The 17,188-nt window shown below is 44.7% G+C and overlaps 1 protein-coding gene across 8 annotated transcripts in view; it reads left to right on the top strand.

The window, feature by feature from the left end:
* Positions 1–17,188, top strand: part of SCML4 (Scm polycomb group protein like 4) — a 122,111-nt gene that overhangs the window by 69,360 nt on the left and 35,563 nt on the right. For 4 of the 8 annotated variants that reach the window (XM_033102761.1, XM_033102762.1, XM_033102759.1 and 1 more), the window contains one exon: positions 14,359–14,649. The exons of 1 other annotated variant lie outside the window; for it this stretch is intronic. In XM_033102761.1, the coding sequence (XP_032958652.1) occupies positions 14,359–14,649 (291 nt within the window). Of the gene's footprint in view, positions 1–7,297; positions 7,470–14,358; positions 14,655–17,188 lie in introns of those variants that run through there. 3 more of the 8 variants (XR_004422678.1, XR_004422677.1, XM_033102764.1) reach the window with 2 other exon arrangements.

The following is a 17,188-nucleotide window of genomic DNA, read 5'->3' as shown; positions in this document are numbered from 1 at the left end:
ATGATCAGAGTGGGGGAAGGAGGAGAGGCAAGAGGCAGGAGAGTTTTTACTTAACGAATCCTGCTGTGAGTTGTCATCATGCTCCCTGGTTCTGGCAGGTGTTTAAAGCTGATTCTTTGTCCTGTGAGCGCTTACACAGGTCCTTTGGTGAATCTATCATCTGTCACCTGCACTTTTCCTTGACATGGACAAATATAACTCTTCTCCAGCAGGTCATTTACAGTTCCTTCCACCGCCTCAAGGCACCTGCAGGTAAATCTCTAACTTCTTTCTGTTGAGGTCCCCTCGTGCCGCCAGATAGTCACAGGAAAGGATGTAAGATGACCTCACTTCAGATCTCTCTTCTGATGGCCTGCATCTGGTCCCTGAGAAACACTCACACATTCTTTACCCAAACAAAACATGGGCAGGTAGGCCAATCCCTACAGGTACCTCTCCTCTGCTCTGCCATCAGAGCAGCCAGCCTTGTACCTTTCTCATGGGAATCAAACAATAATCCACTGTGTCTTGAAAGTTCCAGGGACAGATAGCTTATTCACATAGCCATGTCGAAGCCCTTGGGAACATACTGGACAGTTCTCGCCATAATTCATCTTCTAGTCAACCTGTTTTTCAATCTCTACATTTTTTTTTCTTTTGCCGGCCAGATGTGGGTGGTCATCCCAGATATAATACTGGCTTTCTACCATCTCTTTTTCACAAGATCTGCACACTTCACTGTTGTCTGGGGTGTTTACTGTCTTGCAGCCTCAGCCAAAATGGAAACTAAAATAGTTTCATTTGAACATCCTGTCCCAGGAGCCCCACTTCAGCTGTTCTTAAGCGATCACTGAGGAAATACTTGCCTTGGTTTCCATCTTATTCTCTCCCCTACCAAGCTCACCATGCTGAATGAAGTTCCAGTCTTTTCCCTGGAGCAGTGTAGCTTTCTCGCTTCTTCCTTTGACTGAGGCAGGCATTTCTCCCTGAAAGCTGGTTTCATTCCTTGTGGGCTTGGCTGTAAGTAATGACTCCACCTGTCTTCACAAGCCCTTCCCCAGCCCATGGCTGCTTTGAAAAACTGAATTGCTCCAAATTAACCAACCTCATGAAAATTGTACCTCATGCCCTCGGTGTTGCACAATAGAGTGTTGTGTGTTTCATGCATCCGGGAGCCCCAGGGAAGGTAGAGGAAGGAGCTATGGCGTGGTATGCTCTGAGCGGCCCTCTTGCCACACATCTTTTTCACCAGCCTGCCATGGGGCTTAAAATGACACTGTTATGGAGTTCTCCCTTAGAGTAAGATGTGGTCTTGTCGAAATTCCCTTAAAGGGTAACACATCAAATTATTATTACTTTAGATAAGAAATGTATTTATCACCTGTTTTCCATTGTGACAAGAAAGGTGTGGGTATTTATAAGGGAGGAAGGAATGGAGGTGTTTGTTGAGTTTAGTCTGCAAATCCATCCATAGGACCCTGTCATTCCAAACAAGATTGTACAGTCTTGAGCTCATTTGAACCATATCTTGCTCTGCCCTGAGGTTGTGTAGTCAAAGTTGGAGTGTTCCAGGCTTGGTGTCACACCATTAGAGGGTTTGTCAACATTCCTTAGAGCACTTCCAAAAGACAGTTAATCAGACAATAAGAAAATCCAAAGCCATGACACATAAGGAACTATCAAAGACACTATGAAGCTTGTGGCTGAAAAATGGATGATTTGGGAAAGACATGATTTTCTGTCGGCTCCAGTATACTTGGATAGCAGCAGGGCATGTGGATTTGTTCTTTGTGGTCCTGAAGGTAAATTTAATTAAATCTAAGTTCTTGTCGACCAAACTCTGGTCAGGAACATCTTTATCACCTGAGAAAGGGCCCTCCCACACTTTTAAACAATGGATCCCAGGTGTCTAGAAGATACATTAAAGTTTGATACGCGTGAATTGAAGGAATGCTCTCCCAGGTGGAGAACTCGGCAGCTGAATAACCAGGTGGAACTCTCAGAAGGTAGCTCCCTCAGGAGGCAGGTGGAGTTGACATTCAGAAGAAGAAAGGGCTACTGAGTGGTAGTGATCTCCCCATTATTAGTGACAAGTGTTGGTCATTATGGGCAGCTCTAGCAACTCAGAGGAGTAGGAGCAAGATGTCCTCTCTGGTCCCTTCCAGGCTGACCGTCCCAGCTGGAGGTGGCAGAGGACAGCCCTGGACAGCAGGAGGTCAGCGTGCCCCAGCGAGGGGTCCTTCAGGGGTGAAGGTGAGGACACCATGACAGAGATGCTCACAGAGCAGAGAGAGGGTTTCTTCCAAATCTCTTCCTCAGACCTGTGAAACATAAGCTCTCTCGCCAAATGATCATTCTGTGTCCAGGAAAAACCAGGCTTCAGACCTACTCAGCTGCCTGAATTCAGTCTGGAAGGTAGAATTCTTGACTTGAGACCAGGAACTTCAGTCATTTTCCTCCAGTGCTGTGAACTGACAGCCACATGTGGTTTGTGTTTTAGGAAGTAGAGCAGCTATCTGGGTGCTTTAGGAGAATGGAGGCAGAGAAATGGATTTGATAACATTTGTGGTTCGGTCAGAAGTCATGTGATGATCACGGGGAAATTTTTACCTTACCTTTGAATGTTGAAACAGAAGAGATCTATCTCAATTATAAAGAAGCTTTAGCTGGAGATTCTCAGTCGTTAACGTGCTCAGGAATCACCTGGGCACCTTGTTAAAAAACAGATTCTGGCTCAGTAGGGCTGGAGTGGGGCCTGAGAGTCTGTGTTTCTAACAGGTGCCCAGGTGACCTGGGCACTGTGGTTGGTTGGGGTCCACACTTCGAGTGATAGGTGTGGGCTGACAGAGTCTTGCTCACATAGGGAAATTTATTTCAGGTTTTCAATAAAGTAAGTCTACCTGCGATCGGCTGATGCCTCCCCAGTACAAGTGTTGCCACTAAAGATGATCTATGTCCCTTAGAGCTGTCCATGGGCTGGAGAAGAAGGGAGGGCTGTGTGGGGGACAGAGTGGTCGGGCAAGGTAGAATGTGTGCAAACCCAGGTGAAAAAGAAAAGGTCTGAAGGGCTGGGGAGGAGGGTGAAAGAAAAGAAAGAATGATAGCAGGCAAACTTCTCAGTGTGGACTGGCCACCACCTGCATTGCAGCAGGGTCACTGTTCCCCAAAACCCTTGTTTGTACACTCACAATGGCACTTAGTCCTGCTTCATATTGCCGGAATATAAGGGGTCTAGATCTCATGTAGATAAACTTGGGGATAGGGCCATGCAATCCCCAGCAGAGCCTGAGACATAACAAGTCCACAGTAAATATTTACTGACTTGAATTCTATGCAACACAACAGACCAAATTGTCTGCTCACCAAGAGTAGGGGAAATCTTCTTTGGAAACCACAAATGTGATAGCTGAACTCTTTTGCAAGATGTAATGTAGAGATTGGTTTCCTGCCTTTTGAAGGGTTGACATGATGGGAACAAATTGTTTTTGTTGAACAGCTTTTTTGATACTCAGATGGTAGGGGGTGGGAGATGAGGAAGGACATTTATTCTTGAGCTGTGATGTTTTCTTCCTTGGCTGGTGGTCTCTGAGTCAGGCCCCAGAAAACCACTAGTGTAACAGATACTCCCAGTGTCTTCCATTATGGTTGAACCTCTACACTCAGCATTTGGACATCAAATCTGCTTCCTTGTTGAACTACAAATGTGTCTAAATATCACAGCTCTACAGAGAATGACTATGCAGACAATATCTGTCTTTCCAAAAGATTGTTTATTCCTGAAAGGAAATAGAGTTTATCATGGCATGAGTTCCATGACATAGAAACATTCATTGAGCTCACCCTATCTGCGATGCACTGAGGCCCGCAGAGCCGAGGCCAGTTGTTCAGAGTCACACAGAAAGGCAGCAGGAGGGAGGACACGGAGGCCAGGTCTTCTCCCTGGCCCTTTGCTCTTCCTCCCAAGCTGGTCTGTCCATAGGGCCCTAACTACTTGCTGGGTGGCGTATGCATCCTGTTTCCCAGCTTAGAAAGCCTGACTACACAAAATGGATGTTCACAAATGGCGTTTGGTTTACGTCTGTCACTCCTTCTAGCAAAGACCAGAAGAACCCCCAACCTCCGTTTAGCAAAATCTCGGCAGAAACTGCACTCCAAGTAAGCTGATTCTCTGTTCTCCCTCTGGGTGTCCTACGCTGGCCCCATGGAGTGTTTCATTCTTGTCCCTGAGTCCCGGACACATCGTTCCTGGATGACATACACGAGGCAGGCAGAGCTAGGAGAATTTTCTCTACAAAACCCGAACAAGGTGGTCTATTCCATCAGACATGAGGCATAGTTTGATCTGATTTTTTAAATAATATATGAAATAATAGAGGAATCAGAAGAAACAAAGGAAGGCTTGTTGCTCCTTGCAGCTGCTTGTCTCCCAGGGCAGACCGATATGGCAGTATCTCAGGGCTGGATGTGTCCTGTCACAGTCATGGGCCATGGGAACAAAACAAGTCGTCATTCTCAAGCCGAGTGTTGGCAAGGGAGTCCTTGGGAAGGAGAACAAAGTATCAGTGTCAAGTTCAGGTCTTAAGAATCCTCGCAGAAAGTTTTGATGGGAAAGTTAAGTGTCTACAAATTCTGCAGCAAGTACTAAGTCTCCATATGTTTTCAGACAGACAGGTCCGTGAGAAGCCCAGCCCCAGAGCACCTAGCATGGAATACAGAATGTTTACCAGTACAGGATTTCTAATCTGAGTTCTGCCTGTGCACCAATAAGATTCACTTAGGAAAAACTATTTATTACATTTGTAATGATATCATTCATTAAATTATAACATCTGTACGTATTTTAAAACATTGTGTGAAAGGGAAAATATAACCTCTAGAGAAAAGCCTAGCTTTTGAAATTTAAAGTGGATTTTTACAATGTTCCCTAATTTGTTGGATCCCTTTGCATTATAAGGCTTAGGTTCTCTTTCAAGTCCTGCAGCTACTGAGGAATCACAAGATAGGTATTCAATAATTATTGGTTAAATGAATTAATGAATATTCCAATTAAGTTATTGGAACCTCCCAAGGTACTTTAAATGTGGGATAAATAGCATGCCATTGAATCATGTTGACCAATTTGATAGTATCTTAGTAGAAAATGTCTATATTGAAATGCAACAAAAAGAAATTAAGATAACGTTCTTCTTGTCCGAGATCACACATAAAATCATTTTGTGGATTAAAGATGCCAACGCTGAAGACTTGAGGCACAGAAGGATGATGAGAGTAAATGCCCACTAGGCTCTCAACTGTTTGGGAGAACTCCTTCTATGGGGGAGTGTGGAGGAGAAAAAGACCTGTAGAAAAAGAGACCATATGGACCCTTTCTTCCTACAGCATAGTCTCAGAAACTCTCTGAAAGACAGCCTTACCCCTGTCTCATGCCCTCTCTTCAAATAAAAAATCTACTGGAAATCTGCTCCTTTGTTCCATGACGTTAACTGTCCTTTATGTGACACTCCCACCCATCAGTCCACCATGAGTCACTCCCTAACTGGCCAGATGACGCTGGGGACTCCTGGGTCAGCTGCGGACGGCCTCTGTGTCTCTGGCAGGACTGTCCGAAGATGGACGGATGAGGAGATGTAGGGGATGGGCCATGCCTCTAAGGAGATCCAAGGACAAGGTGACCAAGTTCTCTGACTTACACAGCAAAATTCAGAAAGCACAAGGACTGATGGAAACAAAGGCCTGAGTATATGAGATGTAGCTATTCCCAAACCTCCAGAGCCCACAGTAGCTATAATTGGAGACTCTACCCACCCCTTTGGGTTGTTCCCCGGGACTGATGCCCCGAGCCCTGTGGTGGACTCTAAGGTAATATCTTCAGGCTATCTATGCCACGATCTGTTGGCCATGCATCAGAACAAGGGCTAAAATGGCATACCATTCCAAGAGAGACTGAAGCAGTTTAGGAACCCAGCAGGCTTCTAAAATAAACTTCATGAATTCTCTCCCATTAGAAACTCCCAGTAGTGGGCAGTTTCTGGGCCTCATACATCAGCAGTAAACCCTTTGCTGAGAACAAGCCCATAAATTTCCTGGCAGAGGATTGGACAGATATTCCATAGCAGATACATCGTATCTACTGCTGAATTAATAATTACAACATCCAATCTGGATAGGCAGAGTTAAAAGAAATGAAACAAATCTCATTTTCCCATCTATATTATTTATCTATTGCTGTGTGACAAATTGCTGCAAAACTTGGTGGCTTAAAATTTCATTTATTATCTCACAGTTTCTGTGAGTCAGGAGTTCAGATGCAGCTTAACTGGGTCCTCTGGCCCTGGATCTCCCACAAGGTTGCAGTACCTCAAAGCTCGACTAGGGAAGGATCCACTTCCTTGCTCATTCATGGGGTTGTTGGCAGGATTCGGTTTCCCACGAGATTTTGGTTCCTTGCTATATAGGTCTCCCCCCAGAGCACCTCACAACATGGCAGCTTGCTTCAAGAACATGATCTCACTGGAAAGGACGCCAGCCTTCCTAAAAGTCAGAATGCCCGTGTAGAATTGAAACTTACAAGGAGTTCTCTATTCCAGGGACTCCAAAATTTTCCTGATGAAGGACCACTTGTAATTTCCCCACAGTCACAGTTCTATGAAAGACCCGAAAGGGTGGGGGCTCTTGGGGAAACAGAACATGACTATGGAACGGTTTACCCTCCCTCATCTTCACCCTCCCCCACCTCTTGGGACTTCTCATGAGCCTAGATGCAGAGGCTTGGCAAAGCGGCAAGTAGAGAGGATGGTTTTAAAAAAAACCTGTTCTCCTCTTGAGACTGAAAGGGCATTCATTATTCCGACCCACTGACTTTGGGCGAAATTGCCTTTGGGCAAAATTTCCACAGGAGGAAATCAACCCTAGATTTCCTAGAACAATGTCTTAGGCAAACCAGAAACATTGGGGAAGACTGAAGAAGTTCAGGTGTCAGGCATTAAAATTATAGTTGATTTCTGTGCATCTTATTAGGGGAGAAAAAATATAAATGTACTTAAATGGACCAGAGGGGAGTCATAAGGTCAATTCTGAGGGCTGAGTGATCTGAACTTAGAGAAAAGCTTAAAGAGAAAATCTATACTGGCCAGAGACCAAGTTAATGGAAAATTTAATTGAAGGGAATGAAATGCTAAGCTTCCTAGGTAGTGTGGCCCGGTGCCCTTTGAACCAGGAAGGCTGGGACAAGAGGCCACAGAGGGCCCTCAGGGAAAACATGAGCTTATCTGAGCAAGAACAAGGGGCGGGACTGCCTGAGAAAAGGAAATCTGCAAACCTCCTCAAGAGCCTCAGTGAAAGGCGGCTCTAGGGCAGAGAGGTTTCTGACACCATGAAGTCCCTCAGAGGTCCTCTCTGCTCCCACAGCACTGAGCAGGTGTTGGGCACCCGGCAGTGCCAGAGAGGAGCGTGTGTGAGGCTGCCTAGCGGCAGAGACACAGCCACCCAAGGTAGGAAAAAAATGCCCTGTTGGGGAGGTACAGCTCTGCTGGGACCTGCTATTGTTTCCTGGGTCTTATCCCTCCTGCCCCTTTCTCTTTCTGCTTCTCTCCTTGCAGGTCTTTTTCTCTGCATCCGGAGCCTACTGGCTATGTCCCTCGGGTGGTGGCACCCACCTGGGGAAGCACTGGGTAATAGTTATTCCACATCTATTCAATTGTGGTGTTATCGAGCCCACTGTATTACTTTCTTTTCTAATCTGGGTTTCCAGGCTAGGGGTTTGTGGTATGGTTGTCTCTTTAAGGAACCTTGTCAAGCAGTTCACACATGGAGCCCTCTGGACACTGATCCCGTGGTTTGACTTTCTTGCCAGCCTGGGCAGGGTTGTGTGGTCTGTTGGTCTAGGTAGACCTGCTGGCGACTGATCCTGAGAAAGGCACAGGCTCCTAGCCTGGGGAAGGTGGCAGTGATGATTGTAAAAAGCGTTCACTCTGTGCAATTTGGAGATTATGACTGATGTGGGTGAGGTGGTGAGGAAAAGTGGGGAACGGAGGACGAGTGTGTGTGTGTGTGTGTGTGTGTGTGTGTGTGTGTGTGAGAGAGAGAGAGAGAGAGAGAGAGAGAGAGAGAGAGAGAGAGAGAGAGAGAGACAGAGAGAGAGAGAGAACTGTTTAGTACTGGGAAAGAATAGTGTCTAAAGCTCTGGAATTTTGGAGTTATTATTGCATGAATAGGTATTATTTAGAGAACAATTTTGCAGATGGTGGTATTGTTGCTTTTCAGGGCATTTGGTTAGAGAATCCAAGTGCCAGTTTAGTTTTTTTAATAAAATAAATAGTCCAAGTTCACTGAACTGTGAGCAGTTAGGTCTTATGTCCTAAATGACAAGGGGTCAATGCCTGCCTGAACTGAAACCTGGTCAAGAGTGTCTGCGGTTTTCTACACGTGGGCTCCTTTTTCCTCTCTGTGCCGCTCTCAATGCTTTGGGTCTCTCTCTCTCTCTTTCTCTCTCTCTAGCTCTTATCTTCCTTCTTCCCGTCTGTCTGCCTCTTCCTGCTTTTCTTTGGAGGCTCTCTACATTCCAGGTGCTCACGCCTGACCCTCCAGAACTATAGCAGGAATGGGTTTCACCAGGCATTCTGGAAGCCTCTGTGGAGGCCTCTGCAGGGGTGAGGGAGGAGGGGGCGTCCACAACACTCCGGATTCTGGAGTTTGTTCCCCAAACGTGAGGCTTAGACACGGTTCAGATTATAAAGCAAGCGGGTAACCCTTCAGGCTGGAGTGGGTTTTAACTCGTCTCGAGTGGTCTGTGGCCTCACTAATGGTCAGGCTTTATACACAGTGGCTGCGGAAAACCATAGTCCACAGATAATCAATTGTGAAAAAGGAACATCAGGCTCCCTGAGAGTTCTCAAGCTACAAACCCTGAAAAGCTGGCAGGCTTCTCTGAATGTGCCCTTCGTGCATTTGCCTTTCTATTTAAGCGCGCTCGTTTGATTATACAAAAGCTGATGATTCCTTTTTCTAGAGGAAACACCTCTTGTTTATCCCGCTCGGCTGAGCTGGGGGTCTCTACAGTGATTAAATGGCCTTACATAGAGGCGGGGGGATCCTATTGTTTAGTGAGAGGTGACAAGACCTCTCATTTCAGATGAGAAGGGATTTTCTAAGAATCTGGGGGAAAAGGACCTTGTCAGCCCTTCAGCCCTGTGGTTTGCAGGAGTCTGTGCACGGGGGCTGGATCCCTGCTGGGCATTGTGTCTGGACGATACCAGGTCTGCTGGCCCCATCTGGTGTTCACTCACCAGTCAGCCACAAAAACCGCTTGAAAAGTGGAGTTCTCTTTCCAAGCACAGATTTAGTTCTTCTTTTTTCCAACTTTAAATAGTGACTTTAGGTAAAAACAATCCATGTGTCCCACTTTATTAAATTCTTAAGTTACTGGATTACCTGTAATTACCTTAAGTTCTGCATACCTGTAATTCAACTACCTGTATGTTGGATGACTTAATGGTTTTGAATAATATAAACGGTATCTAGCAGTCATCTTTTTAACTGAAGTAAGAGGAATTGGGTTAGATATAAGGAAGAACTTTCAGGTAATGAGATTTGTACCACAATGACCTAACTTGTGAGGGAGATTGTAAAATCTCTTTGGGGAAGCTTTTATTTCATATTTTTATAAAATTGTTAAAATGTAATTTCATTCCTAATTTTTAATGAACAAAACCTTAAAATGCTTTTTATTTATATAAAGAAGTACATAGGAAGGGGAAATGCTTTATCTGTATCATTAAATTCTAGGAACTTCTTCAAATTTTAATGCCAAAGATCACAAAGTAAACAACATTTTAAAGAATTGTTTTAATCAGCTATTACAATTCGATCCCCCTTCAATGTTTTAGAAACATCCTGACTTTTGTAGGATTTATTACCCAGTTATTAGTGTCATTCACTTTGTTAATGCAGACACCAGTAATCCAAACTGCTCTTTTATTTGGTGTTTGGGAATTTTTATTTCATGTCTGAATTTTAAGGGGGCACGGCAGGAAAAAAGAATCAACATGAGGCTTCAATAACAGGCTGAATTTCACACAGATGACTTTTTAGGAAAGAATATATTTAGGACTAAGGTTCCGGTCATTGAAAAATGTTATGCATCTTGGTTTGACACAACCTAGCTTGAAGGATACTGTTCTATTCCTTCCTTGGATTTTCTTCTAGTCTATGTATTAAGGAATCTAACTAGTTCTATTTTTCTTTTGAGGTGCACACACACTCTCTCTCACACACACACACACACACACACACACACACACACACACACACAGTGATTTTTTCCCCTATATTTGTTCCTCATTTTCTTTCAAACTAGATTGTAAATCATTAAAGACAATATCAGGCTATGTCTTATATGTCATTTGTAGAGTCGTGGAACTTATTACACACCCAACACATACCAACTGGACATTGCGTATTAAGAGGTATTTTGGGGGGCCAGATATCTGGCTTTGTATCCTGGTCCTGCTGCTTTTCCTTCTGTCATATCTGGGAATTGCTGCATAATTTCTCAGATATTCCATCCAGTTATTTGTAAAATAAGGATTATAATAGCCTTTATCTCAGGTACTATTTGTGAAGATTACATAATTTTGTATATCAGAAGTACTTATAACACTTATAATACTTATGGTACTTATAATATAGTCAGTGCTCAATAAATGTTAACTGTTATGATTCTTTTCATTATATATCATCTCTTTGGGAAAGATTTTAAATAAGAGGGTCAGTTAATTAACTAATTTTCCTCTCTAGATACAACCCTGCCTGAAAAAAAGGGGTCAAGACTAGCTTAAAGCATTTCAGTGTTAATATACCAACTTCACAATTTTTGCTATGTCACAGTAACACCTATAGACGTGTTTACTCAAGATATTCTTTTAAATGAATTAATTTCTTTTAACGTTAGCCTTAAATCATCTTAAGCAATGATATTATATTAGTGAAATCATAGTTTGATGGGCTAATTACATTTTCTTGATATACACTAAAATATATGACTATAAAAAATAATGTTCACCCGTTTTTGTGTCTTCCAAAAAGATATATGTTCAAGTCCTAACCTTCAGTACCCGTGAATGAGACCTTTTTTGGTAATAGGGTCTCTGCAGATGTAATCAAGTTAAGATGAGGTCATACTAGATTATGGGCCCTAATCCAATGACTGCAGTCTTATAAGAAGAGGGAAATTTAGATACAATCATAGACACAAAGAAAGAATACTGCGTGATAGTGGAGGCAGAGAGGGGCAGGATGTGTCTATGGCGAAGGAATACCAAGGATTGTCGGTAACCTTCAGAAGCTAGGAAGAGACAAGGAAGGATCGTCCCCTAGAGCCTTCAGTGAGAACGTGGCCCTGCTGACACCTTGATTTCAGACTTGTAGCCTCCAGAACTGTGAAAGAACACATTTCTGTTGTTTTAAGTCACCAACTTTTTGGTAATTTTTGCAGCCTTGGGAAACTAATATGCCAAAGCACTACTTAAAATCACCCCCTGTCCCATCAGAGGGACATGTGTAACATTTGGGGACATGTTGGGCTGCGTGTTCTGGGAAGGTCCTTTTCAGTCCTGTGGTTAATAATGGAGGCCTTCACTGTATTGGTCATTTTTACACTCGTGTATGATGTAAGCGTCAACATCCCTATTTATAAAGGTGAGGAAAGGTTGCTTTAATAGGGTTTGAGCAGATGCAGCTCATCAATTCTGAACAGCACCCTGGTGTGTGCCCCTGACTGTTCTGTTCATGCCCAAGCTTCCTGAGAGCTCCAGGCTGTGCAAAGCCGCTCCTGGGGCTTGGTGATGTCTCCATGACTCCCGAATCACTGGCGCATCTTTTTCTGGGTAGAGAGCTTGGTGCTCTCTCGAGTCAGTTTTATTTTCTGATGAATTCATTTGGATCATAGCCCAGAAGCTGGCTTTTACTACCTTTGATCTCATCCATGGTCGTCAGCAGTTTTTAAACCAATAACGTCCATGTTCCCTTGTTCCCCATTTCCACGTGTCGTCATAGGAGAACAATCTTCCATCTGTATCTGTAGTTTCCAACTATAGTGCAGATTGGTGAGTTCTCTGCATTTTCTACCTTAGGCTATCAGAATTACAGAGACATTTAATTTGGACTTAAAATATTTAATAAACAGAATAAATGCTGTAGTTAAATCTTTTTTGCCTTTTTTTATCACACATCTACATGAAGAATTTATATTCAGTCCTTTATAATCTGAATTTTAATGCCTCTTCTGCATAACAGCTGCCTCAGTGCTAAATTGGCCCAAATGTCTACTCAATAAATATTTATTGAGTGCTGTCTGTATGCCAGACTCTGAGTAGCTTCTTTCTATATACCAAGTACCCGCCACTGGGGACACAAAAAGGATTAGTGTCCCAGACTAGGGCAACTTTCCAATAAAGGGAATGTAATGACAGCCTTACTGCTTACTGGCTTAGAGTGGTGCTGGCCCCTATAGATGCTCAGTAAATATTAGTTTTCCTCTTCCTCACTCCATTCAGGATCTAGTATCTAGATCCGTAGCCTGGTCCTTTTTAGAATCTTCCTACTGATGTCTTCTGACCCAGAGAGAAGAGATGCAATAGAAGCCATTCCTGAAGACATCTTGCAGCACTCCACTGGCCACAAAGCAAGAGACACAGAGCTTGCACAGCCTTAGGCTGCTCAGCTTACTTGTGTCCTAGTGGCCAAAGCACTGGTTTTCAGACTTGACTGTACAACACTCTTGAGAATATGTTCACACCTAACACTGGGTTTCTGCAACAACTTTTAAAAACAGCTTTATTGAGATACAATTCATATATCATACAACTCACCCATTTAAAGTGTACAATTCAATGGTTTTTAATATGTTCACAGGTATGTACAACTATCACCACAATTGTGGAACGTTTGCAGCACCTCAAAACCCACCTACCTTTTAGCTGGTAACTTCTACCCCTTAATCCCCCATTAATCCATTTTTTGTCTCTACAGATTTGCATATCCTGGACATTTCCTAAAAATGGAATCACTTAATATATGGTCTTTTGTGACTGGTGTCTGTCATTTAGCATAGTGTTTCCAAGGCTCATTCATGCTGTAGCAGTATCAGTCTTTCATTTCCTTCTATGCCTGAATAATATCCCATTGTATGGGTATACCCCATTTTGTTTATCCATTCATCAGTTGATAGCCATTTGGATGGTTTCCACTTTTTGGCTATGATGAATAGTGCTTCTGTAAACATTCATGTACAAAATTTTGTGTGGACATGTTTCCATTTTTCTTGTATATACCTAGGAGTGGAATTGCTGGGTCATATGGTAACTCTATTTTTAATCATTTGAGGAAGAGCCAGACTGTGTTCCAAAGAGGATGCACCATTTACATTCCCACCAGCAGTGTCTGAGGATTCCAATTTCTCTATAGCATCACCAACACTTATTATCTGACTTTTTGATTATAACTATTCTAGTGAATGTGAAAAGTACCTCATTGTGGTTTTGATTTGCATTTCCCGATGACTAGTGATGTGGAAATGTTTTCATGTACTTATTGGCCATTTGTATATCTTCAACAGCCTGTAAGATCGACCTTTAAAAGCATAGAAACTCCTGATTGACTTGGGGGGATGGGGCAAGCTGTTGATGAAGTTGGCCGACTCTTCAGGTCCTCGAGGCCCCCCTGCACTTTAGGTTGGCTCTTCATCTCACCTGCAGGGTTTGGGGAGGACCACGGGCCATCCAGATTAGCATTTGTATCTCCAGTTTGTTAGCTTGGGTGGAAGGTTAGAGCCCTCATGCGTTTTGGGACTAAGAGCATGGGGAGGAAGCAGAATCGCATCTATGTCACCACCCAGGCCAAGTTAGTTCTCCTAACTCTGGGATATTGTGACACCTGCTTGAACTCTCCCAAGAATCCCAGGCCAGGTGAGGGAGGCAATGATGGTGGGCAAGAGAAGAGGAGGCAGGGAGATACAGCCAAGCTGGCAGAGACTGGGAGGGGCAGAGCCATGGAGGGAGAAAGACCTGTGTGTGTATTTTATTTCCAAGTCATCAATAACCAACATACTCACTTTTCCCTCTAAATACAGAGGGCACGTCCCAATGTCTATTATAATATGCTTGGTTGGTGAGGCAGGTGTCTCCATTGGCTGAGAGGTTGAGCTACTTGGGATGATGCCCCGGGGTCCGTTCCTCCTCAGCTCGCATCCCCACAGAGAGTGGCCCTCATGGCGCCGGGGAAGGTTTGCCAAGACTGAGCACCAGGCAGCCCATTGAACGGCTCTCTGATCTCTGCTTCTCTGCCTCTCTGATCTCTGCTTCTCTGCCCTGCCTTCTTGCTTAGCAAAAACAGTCACCCCTGAGGAGTGTCTGGTGAACCCTGTGGGCATGAATCGCTACAGCGTGGACCCCTCCGCCTCCGCCTTTAGCCACAGGGGCTCCTTGCCTCCCACCTCCTCGCTGTATTGCAAGAGGCAGAACTCTGGAGACGGCCACCTTGGCGGAGGCCCGGCCAGCACCGCTGGTGGTCCCCGCACCAGCCCCATGTCCTCTGGAGGCCCTTCGGCACCTGGGCTGAGGCCCCCAGGCTCCAGCCCCAAGAGAAACGGGACCTCTCTTGAAGGAAACAGATGTGGTAACGTAACGCATGCACTGGCTCCCCTGTGATTTAACCTCCTCTGCCCGCGCCCTGGGACCACGGCATATAGGGGAAGGAGGGAACTGTGGCTGTTTGAACATGGGAACACTAGGAAATGAGAAGTTTCCACAAGCCCCCTCATGGATGGGGTTGTTCCTGAAGACAGCTGATGTCAGCCTGTGAGGATAAGCAAAGAAAATGGTGTATTAGAGCAGGCTAGGCTATAGGAGTAAGTAGACTCTTCCAAAATGTACAGTGGCTCAAATACAATAGACATTTAGTTTTCACTCAAGAGTCCAAGGTGGGTGTTTCTAGTCGGTGGGTGCACTGCCAGGTCAAGGAGCCGGCTGTGTCCATTCTGTGACTCTGCTACCCCCAGGCATTTAGTGGGTAGGAAGGGAAAGCAGCTGGCTTCCCTAGAGGCCGGAGGTGATGCATATCACTTCTGCTCCCTGAACTCCACCGGAGCCTGGGAGGTTTGGCCCAGCTCTGTGCCAGGAAAATGAAGAACGGTATGTTGGTAGAATTTTCTCTTGCGTAGTGGGTGACACTTGCAGGATACAAACACCTGGGCAGAACCAGAGTTAAGCAAAACTCCCACAGTGCTGGCTGGAATGCCACTTCTGTCTCACCCATTTCACACAGTTTGTTGGGATGCAATGCATAAAAGTGCTGTCCTTCTAAGGATAGCTTGGTGTCCATTCTGACTTCTGTTTTTTTAAAAAAAATCATTTTCAAGCTTTAGTATTTTGTTAATGAGTAGAGGCTGTAGAGCATAGTGAATAATCACGTGGACTGCAGAGCTGGACGACCTGGGCTGGAATCCTGGATCTGCCACTTTCTGTGTGACCTTTTGCAAGTCTGAACTTCTCGGTTTCCTCACCTGTAAAGTTGGAATAATAATTACAGCACCTACTTTATAGGTTTGTTGGGAGAATTAAATACATTCATATGTGTATTTAGTACAAGGCTTAGGACATAGTAAGAGCTCAATAAATGTTAGAGTTACAGATCACATGAACACACCCCTCAATAGGTCACAGCCTATCAACTCCGCAGCTGAGAACTGCTGAAGAAAGGAGGCTCAGACCAAGGAAGAAGGGAGGTTTCACCTGACCCCTCCAGAACCTCCCAGAGGGCTGCGTCTTCTTTGACAAGACACAGTTCTGTCCTGAGCCTTGGATCTCTCTTCCAATAGCCCTGACAAGCCATAGCGATGAGCTGTTTTGTATGATCCAAGGCTATCCGCACACTATCCTCAAAGAGACTCACCCATCCCAGATAAGCCTCGGCAGGCTGAGAATGGAGAGGAGAGCAGGGGCCCTCAACAGGGAGGCAGTTCTGAGGGGCAGGGCACAGATGCTGTCAGCCAGGGGGCTCTTGCCAAATGTAGGCACCCTGCAGACCACTCCCTGACATTGTCATGCAGAACCACCAGCCAAGCAGAAGATTTGAGTGAGCAGAGCCCATTTTCCAAAAGGGAGAGACATTGTTCCATCTGATTTCTAAGAACAAGGGAAGGGAACAAGATCTGAAACAAACCAACATCTTAAACTAAATGAGGGGGCAGTATTTATTTCCTAGGTTTATCCCCAGAGTTAGCATTAACAACTGACATATAGTAGGTGTTCAATAAACATTTGTTATCTCTCTGTCCCCTGCGCCCACAGTACCTCATGTCCTCATGTTGTCCCTGGTTGTCAAAACCCTCATCCTGGTGTCCCTCTGCCTTTTACATTTCTCTTTCTCTCAACCTCTTCTCAACCCAATTCCCATTTGCTCAGGGTGGTGACTAATAAGACACCATGCTAATTGAATTGACTCATAATTCTAAGAATGTTGCCATTTTTTAAGAAGGAGGTATTTATTCTCTCCCCCATTCAAGTTGGTGAAATCTCAGGCCCTATTTCTTAAGTGTAAGATTTCAAGCGGTAGAAGGAAGACACGATTTGGATGGAGAGAACTTGTGTATCACTCTGAGAATTGTCTGCTCCTCCCAGTCCATCTGGTGTCCTGGATGAGGGGAATCCAGGACCCATCAGAGGAGTCTCCACATGTTCCCCTCCATCAGTCCCTTGCTGCCTCCTTCCAGTGGAGCCCTGGGATGTCCTTCCATCCTAGCTTCAACCACCTTCCCGTCCTTCATTTTCAGCTCTACCCCAGACCTGTTCTCCTGGAATTAGACCCTGATCTGCTGTCACAGTAATCTGCCAGCAGGAGGCCCAGATCCTTGCTTGGAACCATCTCTGGAAAAGCCCTCTCTGCTGGAGCTTTGGTTGCACCCTGGAGAGCCCCAATAGCTCAAGACCTCTGCCTCTCAGAATCTTGGATGAGATCAGAGAAACAGAGCCTTCTGCCCTCCACTCCAAGCAAACCATTAACTGTATCCTGAATATGGATTGTCTCTTTTACAACTTAGAAATATTAGTGAGGACCTGGCCTGATGCCCTGAAAATTAGAGTTGTTTATACTTACCTTGGCCTCCTGCTGTCTTGATATATCAGCCACCCCTTAGGGCTGTGGGATGTCCAAAATC

Source organism: Rhinolophus ferrumequinum, chromosome 3 (assembly GCF_004115265.2).
Source record: "Rhinolophus ferrumequinum isolate MPI-CBG mRhiFer1 chromosome 3, mRhiFer1_v1.p, whole genome shotgun sequence".
Lineage (NCBI taxonomy): Eukaryota > Metazoa > Chordata > Mammalia > Chiroptera > Rhinolophidae > Rhinolophus > Rhinolophus ferrumequinum.
Note: the sequence above shows the minus strand (reverse complement) of the source record. Positions and strands in the feature narration are given on the sequence as shown.